General features: G+C 34.5%; 1 protein-coding gene across 3 annotated transcripts in view; it reads left to right on the top strand.

Annotated features, from left to right (window-relative positions):
- Window positions 1-19,233, top strand: part of AEBP2 (AE binding protein 2) — a 43,330-nt gene extending 24,097 nt beyond the window's left edge. Inside the window, exons 4-9 of one of the 3 annotated variants that reach the window (XM_061363892.1) lie at window positions 4,380-4,566; window positions 8,222-8,346; window positions 12,386-12,453; window positions 15,394-15,507; window positions 15,770-15,836; window positions 17,117-19,233. In XM_061363892.1, coding sequence (XP_061219876.1) covers window positions 4,380-4,566; window positions 8,222-8,346; window positions 12,386-12,453; window positions 15,394-15,507; window positions 15,770-15,824 — 549 coding nt within the window. In that variant the 3' untranslated portion in view covers window positions 15,825-15,836; window positions 17,117-19,233. The remainder of the gene's footprint in view (window positions 1-4,379; window positions 4,567-8,221; window positions 8,347-12,385; window positions 12,454-15,393; window positions 15,508-15,769; window positions 15,837-17,116) is intronic. The other 2 variants (XM_061363894.1, XM_061363893.1) reach the window with 2 other exon arrangements.
- Window positions 19,234-21,261: the final 2,028 nt, after the last annotated feature.

Raw genomic sequence — 21,261 nt, 5'->3', positions numbered from 1 at the left:
ATGAGAAAGCTGGAGAGTGAATTTTCACAAGGGCATATAGTGAAGGGACAGAGGGGAATGGCTTTAAACTGCCAGAGGGAAGACCTAGATTAGATATAAGGAAGAAATTCTTCACTGTGAGGGTGGTGAGACACTGGAACAGGTTGCCCAGAGAAGGTGTGGATGTCCCATCCCTGGCAATGTTCAGTGCCAGGCTGGACAGGGCTTTGGGTGACATGGTTTAGTTTATGGTGCCCCTGCCCATGGCAGGGGGCTTGGAACTAGATGGTGCCTTCCAACCCAAACCATTATCTGTTTCTATGGAATGGTAGAGTGAGCACAAAACAATGGAGACTTTATGCAAAATAATTGCATATAGCAGTCTTCTGTAAATATGACTGCATGTGCATATTGTACCAGCTGCTTTCACATACTGATTCCAGTGGGTATGCTCTTAATGTTTAAGATCAGTTCTACAGGATTTGCTCATGTAGGGTAAATGCTTTCAGTGACAAAGAATAACAGTACAGTGTTCATTGGAGGCTTTCATCCTTTGTTTAAAAGGGGAGAATGAGGGAGAAATTAATAATAAAAATGAAATTTGATGCTCATTCTACCACCTGTAACTTCAGAAATCATTAAGGGGTGACTGCATTTGATAGGCTCTCAGTAGAGTTATACTTGCTGAAATGCAGAAAACACAGCCAAGCAGCTTCAGTCCTCATTTGGAATTCATATCTGTCACTCTCTTGGCAGAATATCTTCTAACCATTAGAGCACTGCAGATGCAGATAGAAAATGTAAAGGCATTCTGCCTCAGCTCGTAGATGTTGAGACAATAAGAAAGTTTATCCAGATGTCTAAAATACTACTGTTAGATTTACTGGAAAAAATTGCACACTGAATATTCTAAAAAGGAGATTTGGTTATTCTGAATTAAAAAAAAACAAACACCCTGTACTACTAGATTTTTTAATATACTATTTGTTAAAGTCACTGGTCATTACTGCCCATTAATAGTGGTGGGTATGGGTACACTGGAGAAATTAAACTTTTTATGTGTTGACTTATTTTCTCTTGAAGTAACATATCCACCAATCCGGACCCAATCTATCATATTTAAAATTGAATGCAAAATTTATAGGTATAGGTTTTTGGGGAAAAACGAAAAGATTGGTTTAAAGTTGTACATAATAGTTGAGTTTGATTTATTAGAAGCCCTCTAGATCTGTATAATTATCTGGTGGGAAGCTGATTTGGTGTGACCTACCGTCCAGAGATCCTGAAGTGACAGCCTGAACTGCTCCTTTATGTTTGGAGAGAAGAGACTTTACCCATTAGTAACGGATTGCTGGATATATTATTTTAGAGAAAAAAAGGAAAAAAACAGGTAAGATTTTTTTCTCCTCTTACTATTTCCTGTTCCTGCAAAGGCATTATGTGTCATCTTTGATATATCAGCTGTTCGTTATTTGATGACATGATAAGGTAGTCAGTCTCAAACTACACAATATCTGAATGTAATAATTTCTGCAAGTATTTCATACTGTGGCTGCAGAGTATAAATAGGCTTTCCTGAAGAAGATAATTTCTAGTTGCAAGTTGAGTATATTGAAGATTTAAGGATGCTGGTTTAGGAATTTTGAAAGTAAAACTTGGAAAAGCAAGAAAAATAAGTAGTAGCTTCTGCAGATAATTTGTATAGAATATCTGTGGTATTTTTCTTTGTAGATGACTAGACAAAAGTCAAATTATGACATTGTTTTGACAAACTGCATTTTGACTTCCAAAGTTCCCCATCTTACAAGAAATGCGGTTGAGTCTTATGAACTTGTGTTTTAAAAAGCTCTAGAGATGTGCCTGACACGAAGTTCATTTGTTATTTCCAGAAGGTATTGCCTTTTGATATTATACTTTAATAAACGTGGAATATGATAATGCATAACTGTACCAAGACTTTAGGCTAATTTTGACCTCTAGCAGGCATTGGCAAGGCTGAAATTTTAATTTCTCAGTGTGATTGAACTTCAGGGTATGGGTGTGGGTTTTTTGTTTGTTTGTTTTGGTTTCTTTTTTTTTTGGTCTTTGTTTTTTCTGTCAGTGTTTGTAGGATCGGAAAGAGGTAAAAGCAGAAGTCAGAAGCACCTTAAAGTTAAACCTAAGTTTAGACTTAGTTGCTTTGTTTCATGAAACTGCTTTTAAGGGCGAGACAGCTATTTCAAGGACTTAAAAATTGGAGAATAAAAAATTGTTTGATCTAATACATGCATGTATCTTACCTGTATCTATTGATTGTGAGTTTATCTTTAATAGAACTAAATGAGTTGGGTTCAGGATCGAGTTAGATGTGGGTTTGAACAACATAGTCTAGTAGATGTCCCTGCTTATAGTGGAGGGGTTGGAACTGTTTTAAAGGTCCCTTCTGACCCAAAATATTTTATGGTTCTGTAAGTGTAAATTTTAATCTTCAGTATTAATTTGAAGTAATAAATATTGCATTGAGTGTAATTGAGATCAGGATCTTGAGTATTTTGAGTTTTATAGGTGTGCTGGGGTTTCTTACATTTTAAGTCACTATGGTATAAGCATACAATATTGCTCTTATTTAAACATGGGAAATCATAGAGCGAGGTAAAAAGGTGTAGGTAGGTTTTTGATAAAAAGTCTTCACAATTCTTGAGATAGTTATTAGTGGGAGAGATGGGGACGAACAAATACAGTGTGAAGGATCCTAAAGCTTTTGTAGTTTGTTCAGTACTTAGAAAACTTTCCCTGAGCTCCTATAAGGTTGGGTTTTTCTTTGTTTGTTTGTTTTCTTTTTTCCCTCAAAAAAAAAAGGCAAGTAAGAAATGTGAAAAAACGCTCTTATTTTTTTGTTTTTTTTTTACCGTCTTGAGATGATATATACATATTTGTAGTCCCTTAGCAAGTATCAAATCCTCAGAAATAACACAGGTTTTTCTCTTCGTGAGCACTTTATTTTATAAAGATTCTGGAAAACCATTTACTAGGGCTGAGGCAGAAATAGACTTTTCAGTTCCACAGCCGCAGTTGGGAAACATCAGAGTTGGATTTTAGGGACAAAACATGCTGGATGGTGTTCTACTGTTGTTTACTTGTCTTTCAGTCAAATATGCAGGCTTGGGGCAGATTACTGTACAGGCTTGCAAATTCATCTTTAGTCTTAAGAGAAAACTTAGCACTATATACACAGTTGCAGCATTACTTATTCCTGAGCTCCTTTTGGAGCTGTCTCATACAGTTTGCTGTAAAGAGAAGTGCTAGAGAAGAGAGGTACAGATGAGAGCTTGAGAAAGAGAGGACCTAGGGGGAGAAGCAGAACAGATGTGGAAGAAGGACTTTTCCAGTGGTTTAGTGTGGTGATGGGTTTTCTGCTACTGGCCAGTCGACTCATTTGCCCTACTACTATTCTCTGGATGAGAAGGAAAATCAGTCATGGGGATACGCAATTCATTGCAGCCAATCATGGAATGCATATCTTAAAATAGCTTTTCTATTACCCATGTAAGCTCAAATATACAAGAGAAAAGGTTTGTGCCTCCCTCCCCAGCAGTATAATTTAAATACCTATTTTGCAAATGAAATAATTGTAAATATAAACCAAATACTTAAAAAAATACCAATAATAATTCTGGCCAGTACTAGCTTAGTCGCATGTATCTTGCAATTTCTGTGTTTCTGCTTAATTATTGTTAAATCTTTTCTTACTTTTCTGTTTGGGAAGGAGAGGCCATTTTCTTTAAATAAAGACTTTCTTAAGTACTCCTGGAGTAACAGTAGCATCCCAAAAAATAATTGTTAATGCAACTTCCAAGTTACTGAAGTTAAAAGTCTGAGAACCGTAAAATAGCTTTTTACTGTCTTTGCATAGTACTTACAAAAAATGTAAAGCTATTTAAAATTTAATGTGGGTAAGGCTTTGTTTTGTTTACTTCTGCCTTGTCACAAGAAATGAGGATGCTAGGGAAATGTTATTATCAAATACAGAAGATTGGAGAGCTGTTGAGAAGTACAGAAAATCTGGAAAACAAGGGGATGTTTATCTCTGAATGGGAAAGTTCTTCAAAAGCATTTATTTTCTGTGGGAAGCATTTGTCAACATAAGTGTATTGCTTGAGATTTGCTTTTATGCTATACAATATTACAGATTATAATATAGCCTAGAAAATATGCTATGGAATAATTATGGAAAGTTACAAAGTTCATATAGAAGTTTATTTCAGATTGTTTCTATTTTTCAAGAATTGCATTATCATTAAGAATTTGTCTTCCTTTTGGTGTTGGAGGTTGAGCCAGAAAAGTCAAACTGAAAGATCTGTCAAATTCTTGTGAATGAGTGCCATGTTGATGCAGTTGTTCTGTTTCGTTTTTCTCATTAGTGTGTAGTTGGTGGGTGCAATGCCAGCTTTGCATCTCAGGGAGGACTTGCCCGTCATGTGCCCACACACTTCAGCCAGCAGAACTCTTCAAAAGTTGCCAGCCAGCCAAAGGCCAAAGAGGAATCTCCATCTAAAGCTGGAATAAATAAAAGAAGAAAGTTAAAGAACAAGAGACGACGGTCATTACGTAAGTATTTCCAGAAGCAGAAGTTGTTGAAAGCTTTGTCTTAGATAGGAAGTTCTTCAGTGTGGTTGTTTACAGATGTGGGTAACAGTAGGGTTGGCAATATTTAGCATTATAGTGTGGGCATTCCTTGTGGTGGGAGGAAAACAATCCCAGATTCTGTTTGTGTCCGTTTTTCAGGTAAAGCATCTGTGTGTTCAGTTTTCTCTTATCTTGATTTGTTGGCTGTGTTACTCAAAATACAGGTATCTAAGATTGGTCCCTTAAAAATTTTCACTTTCAGAGATTCTTGAATTGCATCCTGGCTTGCTTCTCCATACCAGTCTGGTTAGGTGGCCAATTTAATGTGTCTTTATTCAGTTTTTTCCCCTATGCAGAAGAGGTTTTTTCAGGTTGGCATTTTGTTAGTAACTGATGAACGTTATTGACTGACAAGTTTCAAATCAGAGCTTCATAGTTAAAACTTCAAATTACCTGCAAAGATGTTCTAGTTGTAGTAAGAATATATCACATAATTCTTGAATGAATCTATGGTAAAACGTGTAAGTAGTAAATATTATGGGAAAGTTGAGACTAGTACTTGAAAGGCCTGCTGTCTTGATCGAGTGTTGCTCAGCAAGAAAAATGACAGCTGCTTGAACAATTTTTTAATCTTCTTGCCTCTTGAGACAAATGCAGTGCTGGCTGTAGAGTTTTTTGCCTTAAGGCAGAAATAATCTTTAACTGAGCTGGGAACTGACTAATACATTTCTCCAGAGGGTATGTGACCCAGAAATGTATCCAAAGTTGATGGCATTTTCTGAAAATGCTAAGTATTGATTTTCTTTTACAATTTTGTGTGGATTACCGTTGATTTGGTGACCTTGACAAATTTGTCTTTCTTAGCTTAGTTTTAGTTAAAGAATGAAATCTGCTAAAAAATGTTATCAGCATGTTCTTTCTTCCTCCTCACGGTTTGAAGTGACCCTGGCTTTTTCTGCAACGTGTAAGCAGCTAACTAAATATTCATTGGCAATTGATTGCTAATAAATGCTGCTATTGAAACATCCTTTTGTATAAATTCTTAATAGTTTAAATACAGCAAATCAATAAATTTGCTTTCTTTGTGTTTTATATCTGATAGTAAATACCTTCTGAGAAACATTAATCCATGAATAAAGAAAGGAAACTTTACTTTGGCTTTATGTGAGATCATGATCTTCTAAGACTATAAGGAGAATTCTTTCTGTTACTTGATATTTTTTTCTTTCTTTTGTAATGTCTTGCGGTTCTTAAACTGTTTTACACTTTTTTTTTTGCTGTCTGTTAATATTATGTGTTCTTTTATGTTTGGAAGTTAGTACTTTTATGATGAAAACATGTTTTAATATAGACATCCTTACAGCTGTTAACATTAGTGGTGCTGTAGAGACCACCTGATTTGTCATAAATTTTGGTGTTGCAGAGTAATTCAGGATTACAGTCAGTAGTTTGCTTTCTTTTCTGGATAAACTTATGCACATTCACTGTTTCTTGTAGTCTGTCATTTAGAAGTATAGTCCAAGCGTACTAAAACTGTGTATATCGAATAGGTCACAGTATTGTTACTCCGAAGCTACCTCAGAGAATTTTTCAGAACCTAAGATTCCGTTTATAATACTGTCACTTGCATTTCCAGTAGAAAAGATGACACTGTAGTAATTAACAATCATAATAATTGAGTATGTTGGAGAAACGTGTGATAAGGAAATTTACTGTTTGTGAAATTTACAGTAAGATTATGTTACATAAGACTTGGAATTTCATTTAGTAGGATACTGGTGTGAAGATTTTAATTTATTTGTGTACTTGAAAGGAGATACCTTACTCTGAAAATGATTTTGAGGATCTAGATTTAAGACACAGAGAAGATCCAACATTAGCACTCAATAAGGAATAAATACAACTATTCTTATGCCTTTGACAAATTGTGGCCTTTCTCTGGTGTCTCTTGAATGTTATCCACTGGTAAATCCTGAAGAAATTTCATGTAAGAAATCAAAAGCAAAAATGTAGGGCTTCTTTTGCTTTCTACTCCCCCTTTCCTTCCTCCCTCATATTTATAAAATATTTATATGCTTGCATCACTGACCACCTGCAGCATGAGCTTACTTGCCACTTACAGCGAGAAAGCATTTCAGTGAGATGATTGCTTAATTGGCAGTATCCAACTGAGATAGAGTAAGGACAGAATGTACAGATGATTGCTTAACAACAGTAGTCCCAGGAGTGGAGCAAATGCTAGCTGTAAGTGGAATTTGTAGTTTGTTTTGAAACAATGCATAGATAGGCTTGGTGAAAAAGAATATAGAAGTTATATTCAGTGAAGACAGCAGAATTTTTAGTGGCTGTTTTTTGCAGATTACTGGAAGGTACATAGTTGATAACGTAATATCAAATCTTAGTTTTAATTTCAGTGTGTTATATAGAGAATTACTGCTCGCAAGCTTCAAAAAAGCCTGAATAGTTTTATTCATGCTTCACTTGCTTATGTAATTTTACTACAGTACCATATGGTTTATTTTTAAAAAAGTGTGCGGAGTATTTCTAACAGTATGCAAGTATGTGCCTAGTAGCAGTTATTTTTCATCTAATTTTAGTGTAGAATTGATAGTTCTTTACACTCCAAATCGGAATTCAATAATTTTTATTGTTCAAGCTTACTTAACAAACAACTTAACTATAAAAGTCCTTTCCTAAAAGGATGAGGGCTGGTTTTAGGCTAGTTGTAAAATATCAAATGGATGTTAATTGCACTTTACTCATTCATTATAAATGCTAGTGTAGTATGTGGTGCTTCTTGGCTAGGAAATAATATGTTTACCAATAATCAGGGAACATGGAATGACAACTTGTACACAGAAACAAACACATCTAGCAGTGTGGAGTTTTTCACATGACTGTTCAGCGTTACTACTCCTTAAAAGATCAGAAGTTTTCTGATAGGCTGGTATTTTCTGTATGTTCACAATAATTCTTACTTAATCCATTGGTGTGTGTTCCACTGGAGTACCAAGCAATTCTGTTTTCTATTCAATAGAAATAGCTGGGGTTTTCAGATTGTTCATAATAAAGTTAAGAAATTAGGCATATGTATAGTTCTGCTTTTAATTTGTTGATTGTAAGCTTTATCATCTTTTGAAGTCCTTTAATAACAGTTTTTAAGAAGTTACAGAAGTAATATTGTAACTCTTGACTGTGCTGTAAGACCTGCTTTTGCACTAAATTATACCTCATATTTAATAATAAGTTCTGGGCTTAGTTTCTTTGTAGTGGGACTTTTTTTTTAAGAGGTGATAGCAATGGATATTCCCAGAGGTGCTGAGCAAAGTGAATGAGTTCGTAAATGTAATGATCAAGAATTCACTTGAAACTTTAAAAACTGAGCGAGTATAGTTCAGTGGGTCAAAATAGCTGTTTTATCTACATGACGTATGTCTTGACCAAACTTGCACCACTACAAGGTGACATCCTTGTAATCTTCCTCTCAGTTAAATTGTTTACAACACCTTGACAAAGTAGTGTTGATACCATAATAAATTATTTACTAATGATGCGTGAGACTTACTTACATGCTTGGATGTGCTTGAATGCTTTCAGTGTGTTGAATACTAAGGAGCTCTTTTCCTTTTTTTTCTAGCAAGACCTCATGACTTCTTTGATGCACAAACACTGGATGCTATAAGACATCGAGCCATCTGCTTTAACCTCTCAGCACATATAGAAAGTTTAGGAAAAGGCCACAGTGTTGTATTTCATAGTACTGTAAGTATATATGTTATGCATTCTGTTTTTTTACCTGTGTGTTTGAAAAATCTAATACTTCAGAAAGATTTCTGTTTTCCTCTTACTGCTATGGGCATTTAATCAGGAAAAAGAAATTGTGGATATTTTACACTGTTGATTTGTCTATTTCTATTAATAAATTATCTTTTAAAAAGTAGTGTTAGTAGTTATTTTAGCTCACAAATTGAATAGCTTGCAACATTTCCTGTCTGATACACTGGGGGAAATATCTAGCAGCAAGTATGCATTGCAGAAAAATTTGGTTATATCTTCCAATTGAGAATGCAATGCAGATAGCATTTCCATAGTCCTGAATGAGAGTGCTGATATAATTTGAGGGTAATTATGTAATTGAATATTTAAAGACACTGATCTGAAGTTGGTGTTTTGTTTTTTTTTAATAAGCTTGCCAGCAAAATGTCAGTGAACTGCTAGGAGGAGGCAAATACCAGGTGTCCTTTCATCCTATTACTGTATCCTGTTTTGCTAATTTCACTTGTGCTTGTATAGGATAAACATCAGTATTAATTTAGAAAAGTTCAAAACATGCAAGAAATTACTGAATTAGAGTATAAGGATCTAAAGTTCGAAAAGCTGTATAACCTCCAATTTCTTAACCAACCTGGGAGAGTAGAGACTCGGCTGAAGGAAAGGATTAGAAGATGTAACAAAATGAGGGGGAGTGCTTTGTAAACTGGTAGATTAGCGCAAAATGAACTACAGTCCAAGGAAGGAGTGTTGACTGCTTTGCCTTCAGCTATGGCTTAACCTTAACACATGATTCTAGCTACTGGATTGTCAATCTCTTTGCATAAATGAAACATGATTTTATATGCTTATTTCACCCTGTTCTACAAGACTGATGATTGTTATAAATGTCTGTGGCCAATTTTTCCCAGGTGATTACTCCTGAACTTTATGTGCATTGAGCACCAGCTGCAAGTGGATAATTGCAGGTGGATTAGCTGTTACTCTCTTTACATCTCATTCTAGTTTTCATGGCCAGCATGGATTTTACAGTGCTGTGAGAAAAGGGGATTCTCTTCCAATTCACAGTATGCTTTAATCTGAAAGGTTATCGAAACAGACTACTTGATTGTGGAAGCTCACCTTTGTCTACTGAAATTATTCATAAGGAGACATAAACGACATAAGGCAGAATGTGCTCTGAAACTGCTTGGAATAAACTTGGAGGAAGTAGCGAAAGGCCTTTTAGCTTATCTGTGCATGTGCCACTTAAGATGGTAGGCGTTGATGAGATACGAAATTACTTAGGCAGCTGTGGGAGAGGTTGTACAACTGCGAGAACTGTTCTGTGATTCCTGCCCTGAACTGCACTTTGCTACACTGTTTTAGCACGCTGCTACAGTTGTGTGGGCTTGTGTGCTGAACATCAGCCATGTCAGTGATGGCTGATCACTGCCTAAATTTGGCTTTGAAAAGAAAAGGTAGAATAGAAGCAGTCTTGCGATCTGTGCTATTATACTGAGCTAATGGTCACCTCAGATGCAAGCACGTTTTGCATAATTTAAAAGCTTTAGGACATTGAATTTGGATGGTGACAGGCTGAATAATATTGTGTGGTCCGCCTTCAGATGAAGAAAAATATGTGGAGCTATCAGGGGCATTAATTTGAAAAGTAAAAAATATGAAGAAAATATTGTCTTGCTGTCTGAAAACTGACATAAATCATGTAGCTTTATTTTTTTTCTACCCAGCATAAGAATAATGTCCACGCAGTGTGGTATTTGATAGGATGCTTATCCTAGTGAAAAATTATTAATGTTAAGAATTTTTAATTAGTCACTATAGATACCTTTCACCATCTATGAAAAGTCATTCCTTTTCTATATATGTATTTATTTTTCAAGCTCTTCTTTATAGATATGGAAAGCTGTAGAATGCAGTCATCAATAAAGCCTTTTTGAAGAATGGTTTTGCTGTCCAGAGTTCGTATTTGACTTCATTATGAGATTTTTGTACACCTTTATTTTTTAATTGGAATTAATTTCTTGATACTTTGTTTCTATAAATTGTCAGAATTCCATCATTTCCATTTGACCTAAAGAGCAGATATTATTGTGATTAAATAATACAGCTTACCGGTAACTCTGTTATGTGTCCTGTCCCTGCCTCCTCTGTCCCCTGCTTATTGAAATGCTAGAATTAATTCTATATAATATTTGAATGTTAAACTATTTTTCACTGGTTTTAGCTGGTTTTGGTATTTCAATTCAGTGGTTACGTGTATTGATACTAGTTACATGTGTTTTGAAATCTTAAAACTTTGAAACACAGTAAATGACTGAAGATGTATACCAGTTTGCTGGGTGAAGTGTTTTTCTTTTTCCAGAAGAGGTCAGCAGAGCTCCATTTCTGATTTGAGACCACTTTAATGTTTACAGAGCTGAATTCAATTATGTTTTCCTTTTGTTTCTGGGACAGTGCATGAAAGTTAGATAATACAGTGTGAGTTTTTTCAAACAAAGCTGTATTTGAACATACGTCTGCTGAGTGAATTCTAGTTTTAAGTGAAAAACTTAATGGACTTCAGTTCTTTACAACACAGTTTTGAGTCCAGAGCATCATTATTGTAGATGTGCTAGTTTTTTTTTCCCATTTCAGTTGTAACTTTTGCAGACTTGACTGTAAAGCTCTGTTTACTATTATCAAAATAGCAATTTTTCAAATTTTTTTGCCAAATTTTTGCAATTTTGCATCTGTCTGCATCATAGCTGTGTTTCTAACTCTAGCCTGCCTGGAATATGGTAAAATTTTCATAGTGCTAATTGTGTTAAAAGTGGGTACATTTATACCTTTTATAAGAACCATAATATTCAGATTATGCAGAGTTGATGGACAATTGGTTTGTGCAGATTACGGACTTTGGTATTTATATGCTATGTTTTAGTTTAGCCTTTTCCATAACGATCAGTTGCCACTGTTCTTTTCAGAAAAGTTTTGCAATTTACAGTATCTGCAGTGGCTGTGTATGAATCTTTCAAAGTTTTACTAAGATTTTTATGCTCAGAGGTGCAGAAGATAAGAGAATTGGTATTTAAAGAAGATAGGAAAATCTGTATTAAGTCTTGTGAAGTGTACTGTAGGAGAAGGGTAAGTCAGAAGAGGAAGCAAGTGGCTTTTCACTGTTGTTCAGGTTACTGGAAATTTTTGGGATACCTTTTGCATGCTGGTGTCAAAGAATAAATTTGCATCTGAATGAACAGATTTCTTTTTTTATACTTCCTGTGTGTGTGTTTCTAACTTTATCCTGGCTAAAGTTGGGACTCTAGCTTCAGGGTTTTGCACCTAAAAACTTTATTCTCTGTGAGAGTGTCTTATGTGCTGGTCTACCATGAGCTAGTATGAGAAACTATGAGAAAGGAGTTCTCACTTCTTGTCTGGGACCTTAGCAGTGGAGTATCTATGTTCTGCTTAAACTCTTACCAGTTGTTGACAGGTCTTTGACATGTCATTTGATTTTTTTCATTTTCAGAACAATAGTAGCAAGTGTACTCTCTGCAGTGTTAAAGGGGTCCCCATTACCTAAGCATTAAATGGTCTCTAAGCCTGTGAGTTTTTCCAAGTAGCCTTTGCCATAACCTCTTTCAGTGCTTGGTTTAGGTATTGAAAAGGAATGAGTAAAAGTTACCTAGGCAGTTATACACTATGGCCAAATGTCAAAGCATTTGTGAGAGAAGATTTTTATCCTTATGCCATGCTGTAATTAAACTATAAGCTGCATCAGTTTCTTCCATCTTCTATAGAAGTGTTGTGGAACAACGTGAGTGTATTTATAGAGGAACGTGTATTCTTCAAAGGTTTTGGAGTAGCAACTTAAAAATCTGAACTATTTCAAAAGAAACAAGGTATATTCTAACTATATATAGAGTAATGCAACTTTCAAAGACTAAAACAGTTTGCCTTTTATAAATATCCAGTTGAACATGAAGAGCAATATGTTTTGAGAAAAAGTCTGCAGATTGGTTCTAATTATGATTTATGTGATTATTATCAGGTAATAGCTAAAAGAAAAGAAGATTCTGGAAAAATAAAACTCTTGCTTCATTGGACACCAGAGGACATGTGAGTATATTACTAGTAATACAATATAGGATTTTAATGGGGAAGGATTTACAGTGGAGTAAATGAACTGTCACTAAATTATGTTATGCTGTTGAATAGTTAGTTTTAATGCTTTTTATAAAGAAGTCGTTATTGAAAAAATAATAAGCATTGCTTTAATGGATTTTTGCTTCAGCTTTTCAGTCTTAAGTCTCTCAATTCAGGTAAAGTTAAAGCTGTATTCTTAATGCATTTTGTCACTATAGATATTAATAACAAGGTCCTCTGATTATTGAATAGGAAGCTCAGGTTGGTTTTGCCAGCTGTATGCATAAGGAAATTTATCACCAAAACACCTCTTTGTTTTACCCACTGATTCATCATGATACTAAAATACTTCTAGGTACTGAAAAACATAAAATCATCAGTGTAACAGCAAAAGTGCAAGAATCTTTCCTAGGTGCCAAAATTTAGCACTGTAATAACCACAGTTGGCCCTGTGAGGTATGCATCTCATGTTGCTTCTTCTTTGGATTATCCCACTGAAGCTCCAAGTACTTTTCCAGCATGTTTGGCTGCTTTTTTTTTTCCTCTTGGGTTTTCAAGGTTCTACCTTGCTCCAAATGAATATTCTCACGTGTAATGCAGGACAAAAGTACTTCCCTCAGGTAGGCTTGGGACAGATGAAGTAGTTAAATGTAGTTAAAAAATATTTTCTCTACTTCTTTGAAATAGGTGAGACCTTATCTCTTTCTTCTGACACTTCTAGAACAAGGGGATCTTTCAGATTCAGTGTTGCTTTTTTTCTAATACAGATTCAAATGAGGCTTTTGCTCATGCAGTTGTGTATAGTATTAGAATCTTCATTGGAGAAGACAAGTTGTTCAGTAATGTCAGGTCAAAGGAATAATGCGATTTAATTGGTATTTCTTGCATCTTGGTTGGGTTAGGTAGAGGGTGTATTTCCTTCACTGGATATTATAGCTTTGATTTTTTTTTTTTTTGAGTATTTGGTAAATTCAATTTCACCTTGATTATTACAGCTTAGAATAGCAAATGCAACGTATCATGGCTTGTGTCATCCATTTGTTTTACACAGTGAATATACTCACACTGCAGAAAGTTGAATGCAGCCATGATGATTACTTTCCATTGTGCTGAGCTGTTCATCAACCTTTCAGATGGAGCTAGTAGTAGTGGTTTAACTTTTTGTATTCTGAGTCATCTTGAGAAACTGTTAAACTCTTCCAGGTTGTCTGTACATTAAGTTTTTTTCCCAGAAAGTGAAATACTAGTCCATAAATAAGGTAAATACCCATTTCCCATCCAAGAGGGAAATATTTTTTTTCATTTTTGGAGCAGGAATTTATACTTTGTGCCAGTACTTCTTAGCTTACTGAGGTGTTTTCTTTATGTATATTTCAAATAGTCTTTCAATGTAAAAAGTTTTCTTCTTTGTGGTTTATATCATTTTGCATCTTCAGCATATAGATTCTACTAAAAATGTCTTCTAAATATTGCTTGTCAAAAAACCATTTTGGATTTATTTAAAAAAAATCTTAGGTTTTTTTCACCTTTCACGATCCGTATTAAACCTTAGCAGATACATGGATTGCCTTCTAGGTGGTGTCATGACCACTGCATCTGTCCTGTTTTGTATACGTATTGTTCCCCCTTCCCCCCACCCTTTTTTTTTCTTCCACCTTCATCTGAAAAGTGGAAAGTATCATTGGAGAAACTGCTTTTCCTACTGGGGTAAAAGATCTCTCTTTCATTTAACTTTTGGGATGGCTTACCTGAAAAACTGAATTTGATTTACTGCTTACTGATGAAAAATAGAGACTCAGTTTAATAATTTGCAGAAGTATGTAAAAATTGCATATAGCTTTGGTCAGAGAAAACACTTTCATGTAGATAGTCTTAAATGCTGGGTTTCTTAATTTGAAACTTGTTTCAAAATGTTAGAAAACGTTACAATTCTTAATTATGATCATAAACTTTCTCCCCAACCTGAAATTAGTTTTAAAAAGTGGAAGCAAAATGGATCGCTTGTTTGTTCTTCACAGCTTTAATCAATGCTAACTTACAGGAGGCAGGAAGGCAGGTTTTCAGTAAGATGCTGATGACCTCTGCAGGCTGAGTGCTTTTCTTAATGTTACCTGAAAACTTCAGCAGGGCCTTAAAAACTCAATGTGCTTTCAGTAAAAGAAGCAATAATGTAGTAAGCCACTCTTAAAGTGGGCATGTTTGGTTTCAAAGAATTAAAGTACAAATCATAGATCAGTGATGTATGTTACCTGCAGCCCTCTTCCCCAAGTTTCATTGCAATTGGCACTGAAGCAGGAATTCCTTTTGATGTGTAAAGACCAAGTTTTATTCTATATCTCAATGAGAACTGTTACAGAGCCAAACTATTTTGTGGTGATGGTCTATATTTCCTCAGAAGATAAACAGTTAACTTCAGCAAAGTTGGAACGTTTTTACATTGAAAGATTTGAATTTGAAGCAAGCACGTTAGTGTAACTCAAAGCTCAGTGCTTGCAGTGTATTCTGGTTTTTACTTACCTTTTTTTGACAGCATCAAAGAATTTTATGCCCAGTAAAATAAAGTATTTTCAAATATCTGGTTTGTTGGTTTTTTTAATTCCTGCTACCAATTTTCACATTAAATTGTTAAAATGTAGATTGTAGTGCTGTTGTCATGATACACTTGGCTTAGCAGTCTTCTCGAATAATCTAAATTCTTTTTAGTATATTTTCCATCCTGAGAACTTGAAAAATTTTGAAGTATAATGTGTAAAGTTTGGCTGTCTTTTTCTCACTCCAGTTAAGATGTTTTTCAAACAGTGATAGGTAAAGATTGCTTTAAAAATTTTCATATGTACTAGTTTACCATAGCTTTATGTTAAGAAAAACAGTTTATCTTTTTTGAATATTTTTATTTTATTTATTTATTCATAGTCTTCCGGATGTGTGGGTAAATGAAAGTGAGCGACATCAGTTAAAAACTAAAGTAGTTCATTTATCAAAACTACCAAAAGATACTGCCTTGCTTCTGGATCCAAACATATACAGGTAACATCCTAATTTTGAAACTTTCTTAACTCAAGTATAGTCTTAAGACTCACTTAACTTTTTGACGTTGGAAAATCAGGATTGCTAATGCATTATACACCAGACCAGGGAGCCTCAATCCTGTCAGCGTCCAGGGGTTAAGTTCTGAAGTCTTAAGTTGTTTCAGAATTTCTTAACTACTTGAACTGAACTCTAGTTACTGAGAAACGGGGAATGTGTGTATTTACCAAGTGTATTTTACTTTTTTGTGCTTGGTGTACAGAAATTCTAGTAAAGGAGGTACACACAGTGGAATCCTGAAAGATCACTTCTGTTAAGATCACATACTGGTTTGTATGCCAATTTTTTAAAGTCCAAATTTACCTTTACATATTTTATATTCAGCTGTAATACATGCAGTATTACCTTGAAATCTGTACTTTATAACAAGTACTGTTATTTTTTTAATACAAGATTCTTCAGAGCGGGACAGAAGGGGACAGTACATGTTACTTGCCTTTAAGCTATATTCACATTGTATTTTTAGGGCTTCAGATTGGCCCTAAAGATCCATCTTGTTTCTTATAATTTCCTGATTCCTCCCCCTTTTCCCCTTTATTGGTGTGCTCACATAATTTTCAGTACCCACACTTCTGTGTGTGTACAGTTTTTAAAGGTAATTGAAATGCTTAATTCACTCTTTGTTTTTCAAAGCCCAGAAATATGTACTTATGGACTTGTGCTAAAAATTCATGAAATTAATTCACAACAAGTCTTTTTTTCTACCAAAACAGAAGTTCAGTGCTCCTGTGTTTCTTCCTTAACATGCAGTAACCTAGTGTCTAAAGGAGTAACTAGAGCACTAATTTGAAGTTTTGGTATGTGATAAGCATTTCAGTTCACCTTTAATGTATTTCACTAATCAAGTTAATGAAATCCTGGTTTACTGTATCCAAATAAATAATCATACTATTTCTGCTTTCTTTGTAAGTATTTAAAATACTTACTTTAGTATGTTAATTGCTGATGTTAACTGTAAATCATAAAGATGTTACAAGCAAATTGGATTTTGTGTTTTAAGACTGCTTAACACAGTGACTTTTATAATCCAGGTTAGGTGTTAATCGTGTTTATATTGATTACCTTGATATATCAGTTTCATTTGAAAAGTTAAAAATAACCTTTTAAAATAAAAGTGTAATGATCTTTGAGATTAAGTCCTTGGGAAAAATGAGCCACCCTTTCTGCATCTCCCAAATAAAAATAAGGTCCCTTATACATAACGTTGTACTAGATTATTAGCAGTATAGATCAGAGTGTAATTAAAAAGAGCTTCAGGACCAATTGTGGGAGATCAGAGAAATAAAGACCGAAACTTTACAAGGAAAAAAAATGGTTAAAGAAATTCAGTAACAGCTATTAATTTTGTGCTAAAATGATGACTCCAGTAGAAAGTTTGAAATAATAATCTGAAATGTATGCCGATATAGGATCATCTGAAATGTTTTTCAGTTTTAATCAAATTAAATGAAAATACATTTTATATAGTCATGTTTTCATAATATACTCTAGCTGACTCAAATTTACATCTCAGGGTTTTTATGTAAAACTGTACTGTCTTCTTTTGCAGAACAATGCCCCAGAAGAGGTTGAAGAGGTAAAAACCAAGGAAGTGGGGACATCTGCAGTCTTAGTCACTGACAATGGATTTAGAAATAAAGTTGCACATTAGTCAAATCCCATCCTTTTTTTTTTTTTTTTACTTTTTTTCTTTTTTTCTTTTTTTTTTCTTAGATATATATTTATGCTTAGTGTAAACATTCTGTGAATGAAGTTGATGCTTCCGTGGAATATATTAATATATTACTGTATATCCACATTTTCATGGAATGGTACAGTGGGAGACTGAGCAAACACTCTTCTGGCAACTTAGTGGAACAACTAAAAGGCTTTGCATGCTTGCTTCTTTAAGCTGCTTTTTTCTTTAGTGAATACAGTAGTTTATATTTGATGAAAAGAAAAAGTAACCATCACCATTTACTCATAATTCCCAGGAGAACTGTTAACAAGCTATTAGGCTTCTTGTCAATGTTAACTAAATACAGCACATGCCAGACAATAGTACAGCTACCAAGGGATTATCCTGTTGCCCTTTTGAGTATGGTGGATAGTAATCATTTGTCATTTGTAATCTTGTGTCCTTTTGCAGATCCCTAAAATATGTTGGATTATAATGTTTAAATGAATGTTGATGGAATGCTTGTCTTTTCCAATCAACTATGAATACATAGTACGGTTTAAAGATGTTAAGAGTGTTGCAGTATGTCTGACCCCCTCTTCAAGAGTAGTATAGTATGTTAATGAGATCTGCTTTTTTGTGATCAGTATCAGTGGTGGGGTTTTGAAAAACCTCTACGTAAGCAGTTAGTGTTATTGGTGGTTTATTTTACTTTTTTTGACCCTCTAGGATCCCCATTCACTTGTAAATTATACTTTTTTTATTTGGCCTAATGTTTTCTAGATGTAAAGAAAATGGTATTTTTTAAAAAATCTAGAAATTCAATCCTTTATGCACCAAAGTTGGCTTTGAAAAGGAAAGTAAAATCATTTTCTTGCTTAATAAGCAAGAAGCCATGGATTTTTTTTAACTGACGAATAGAGATGCGTCTAACCTGTTAGTCTTTGTATGGAGACAAAAATGTTGCATATAGATAATAGACATTGCTTGTAAATATTTCAGCAGATTTGTAATATATTTTTATATTATGAGATGTACTGTAGATGTTTTTCTAGAGGCATGAAAGTTAAAATGTATATATTATGGTAGAAATAATATTGAAGGATATTGTAATTCACTAGTGCTGCCAGAAGAATTGTTTAAAAAAAGCACCTTCCTTAACAATAAAAAACCCCCTTCTTTTACATACCTAAGGGACTATATACTACTGTTAATATCTGTTGTAAGAACAAAAATACGTTGAACATCCTTCCCAGAAATCTTAGAGGGATGAATAGTACCCATAATTAATTCATGGCGCTCCTTTCTAATAGTGAACACGAAATTAGTTTTTTCCTTACTATTGGAAGGAACTAATATGTAAAATTTGTATGGATATATGCAGTCAAACTGCAGAGTTAGTCCTCCTTATTGGGGAGGAATTTACTACAGTGAAACTAATAACCAGCAGTTTTTACACTAAATTTTTATTAAATAGAATAAAACTTAAAGTAACCCTTTGGTTGCAGGAGTGAGCATATGTTAATATAATACAGATGCATTCTGCATTGGTACTGACACGAGAGTCTTGCTTAGCTCCAGTGGGTTAAAAATGTTACTTATATACAAACAAAATCTTATCAAACAAAATGAAGTGCAGATTAAAAGCACCACTAATATAAGATGTTCTGGAATGGTTGTTTAATAAGGGTATTATTCATAAAATCTGTAGTGATGTGACTTTATTTTTGAAAAAAAAATAAAAATGCAGTGTTTTGGTTTGTTTGGGTTTTTTTTTGCTTGAGCACTTCACCTACTGCTTTTTCTGTACCTTTAAAATAATCCGTAATCTTTGTTTCTTTTTTTGAATTCATTATAAAATTGCCAAATAGAAGTGTTTCAGATATAGTTTGTATTTGTATTTTTTTAATTTTATTGCTTCATGAGTTTCTTGTAAGTCATTTATAATTGACAGATGATTGTAGACCTTGCCTGAGTATTTTTTCTAATAAAACAAAGCAAACAAACCTAATCGGCTTCAAAATTGTAAGATTTTACTGAAGTTTTTAAAGGTAAATTTAAAAATGTCACTACCTCTGTTTCCTCTGTGAGTGATAACACCTTACAAAATGGGATAAAGCATACCTTTACAAAATGGGGAAATCATGGTTTCAAGTCATATTTTGTTCATGTAAACCATGACATTCTTTCTTTGGGTTTGAGAAAAGTATTACCTGATATTCACATGGTACAGCTTCTGCCTTGGAAAGAAAAATCAGTTTAAATTTAAAATGTCTGTGAACAAATGAATACATTGGAATTAATGAAACTGTCCATAGGAGTTGTAAGGTAAGTGGACTTTCAGCTGTTTTTTTACCTTCAGTTTTTGTGTGTGTCCCTGAATGAATTTCAGTATTACTGGATTACAAGATACATGGAACTGACACAGCAAAAATCTAACTGGTCTTAACAGTTACTCTTGAAAAGTCTTAGTGAAATAATTGGCCCCTTCCCTATTGAGTAGCTCCATGTATTTTCTTTCAGGATGTAACATATAGAGGTTTCCTCCTGTCCTAAGAACATTTTTTTTAATAGATTTCCCAAATTCCGACAGTGTGTTTATTTTCCCTCTAGGGAAATGTCATCAAGGCAAGCCTGTAGTTATTTTACCCTTCACTGCAGTCCTTTTCCAGACTGTTTTAACAAGATACTGTGTAAATATCCTAAATTTGTATTTTTTGCTCAGAGGTTCTGTATTATCTTTAGCACATTGCAGAAGGTAAACAAAAGAAAATTACTTAATTTCATAGTTAAATCATGGCAAAATATGCTGGAGTGTGTACTCTATGAGGAGAGGCCAAGGGAGCTGGACAAGTTCAGCCTGGACAGAAAAGGCTTGCTTTAGAGGAACCTAACAGCAGCCTTCCAGTACCCGAGAAGTTACAAGAAGGTGGAGCCAGGTGCATTTAAAATTGCACAGCAGAATGATGAGAGTTGGTGGTCATAAGTTGAAATGGCAAATTTTTGCCATTGTGAGGCGAGTCAAAAGTCAGAACAGATTACTCCCAGAGATGCCACAAATCTTTCTTGGATAGTTTTCAAGATGCAGACAAAGCCCTGAGCAGTGTAGTCTAGATTCAGTGGTTATAGTGTTGCACTGAGCAGAAGGTTGGACCAGATGCTCACTTGGATGCTCAGATGCTCACTTCCAGCATGAGTAGTTCTGTGATTCTGTCACTCGGAACTAAACAGGTTTTCTCTTCCAACCCACATGCTCACGGAGACATCAGCTACATTTAGATCATGTTAGCAATCTATGGTCATGGGTCATGGCTGGAGTTTTAGCTGTTTGAACTGAAAATTGATCAGCTCTCACTGGATTTGAGGCTTTAGTCTATGTTTTGGCCTGCTATATGCTTGAACTGTACCAGTGTGTTAGCTTAAGGTAGCTGCTGATGCTTGAGAATGTGGGTCAGAAAAAGGCATGGGATAGAATGTTTACTCCTTTGCTGTCAGGTGACACTAGCACAGAAATCTAAATGTGTTTGTGGGTGTCTTGGGTTATTTTACTTCTGGGACACCTTTCAAAGGAAGTACCAAATCAAGCTTTTTGAAAGGCTCGCTTTTCAGGAGTTGCAGCGCACCCAAGTATATATGCCCAAAATCACCGGTCCTTTTGGAATGCGTTGGCTTGAGTTTGACAGTTTTCTAAAGCTGAATAACAAGATTTTTGAGTGAGGAGTGGTGTTTTGAGAATGAAGAACATTGCTTTTGCTAAACTGGATGGAAATTCATATTCTAGCATTCGGGCATAGCATATAGCTAATTATTTGATCCTGATCTCATTCTGTCTACTAAGCTCTTTGAGGAGCAGAAACACATCAGTTCTTGTATTAAATATGTTTCTCTGAAATTACTGTAATTTTTCAGATTTTGGCCAAATTGCTTAACATTGAACACTTTTTCTTCTAGTTATTATATTCAGCGTTAAAATAATTCTGTATTTATATAATTTGGTATTAATTATACCAATATTTTGGTAGTTTCTAATTTAAATT

The sequence above is a fragment of the Neopsephotus bourkii genome, unplaced genomic scaffold (assembly GCF_033783945.1).
Source record: "Neopsephotus bourkii isolate Nb327-2 ecotype Australia unplaced genomic scaffold, CSIRO-AGI_Nbou_v1 NB_1183, whole genome shotgun sequence".
Taxonomy (NCBI): domain Eukaryota; kingdom Metazoa; phylum Chordata; class Aves; order Psittaciformes; family Psittacidae; genus Neopsephotus; species Neopsephotus bourkii.
The sequence above is the reverse complement of the archived record's forward strand: the minus strand, read 5'-3'. Positions and strand labels throughout refer to the sequence as shown.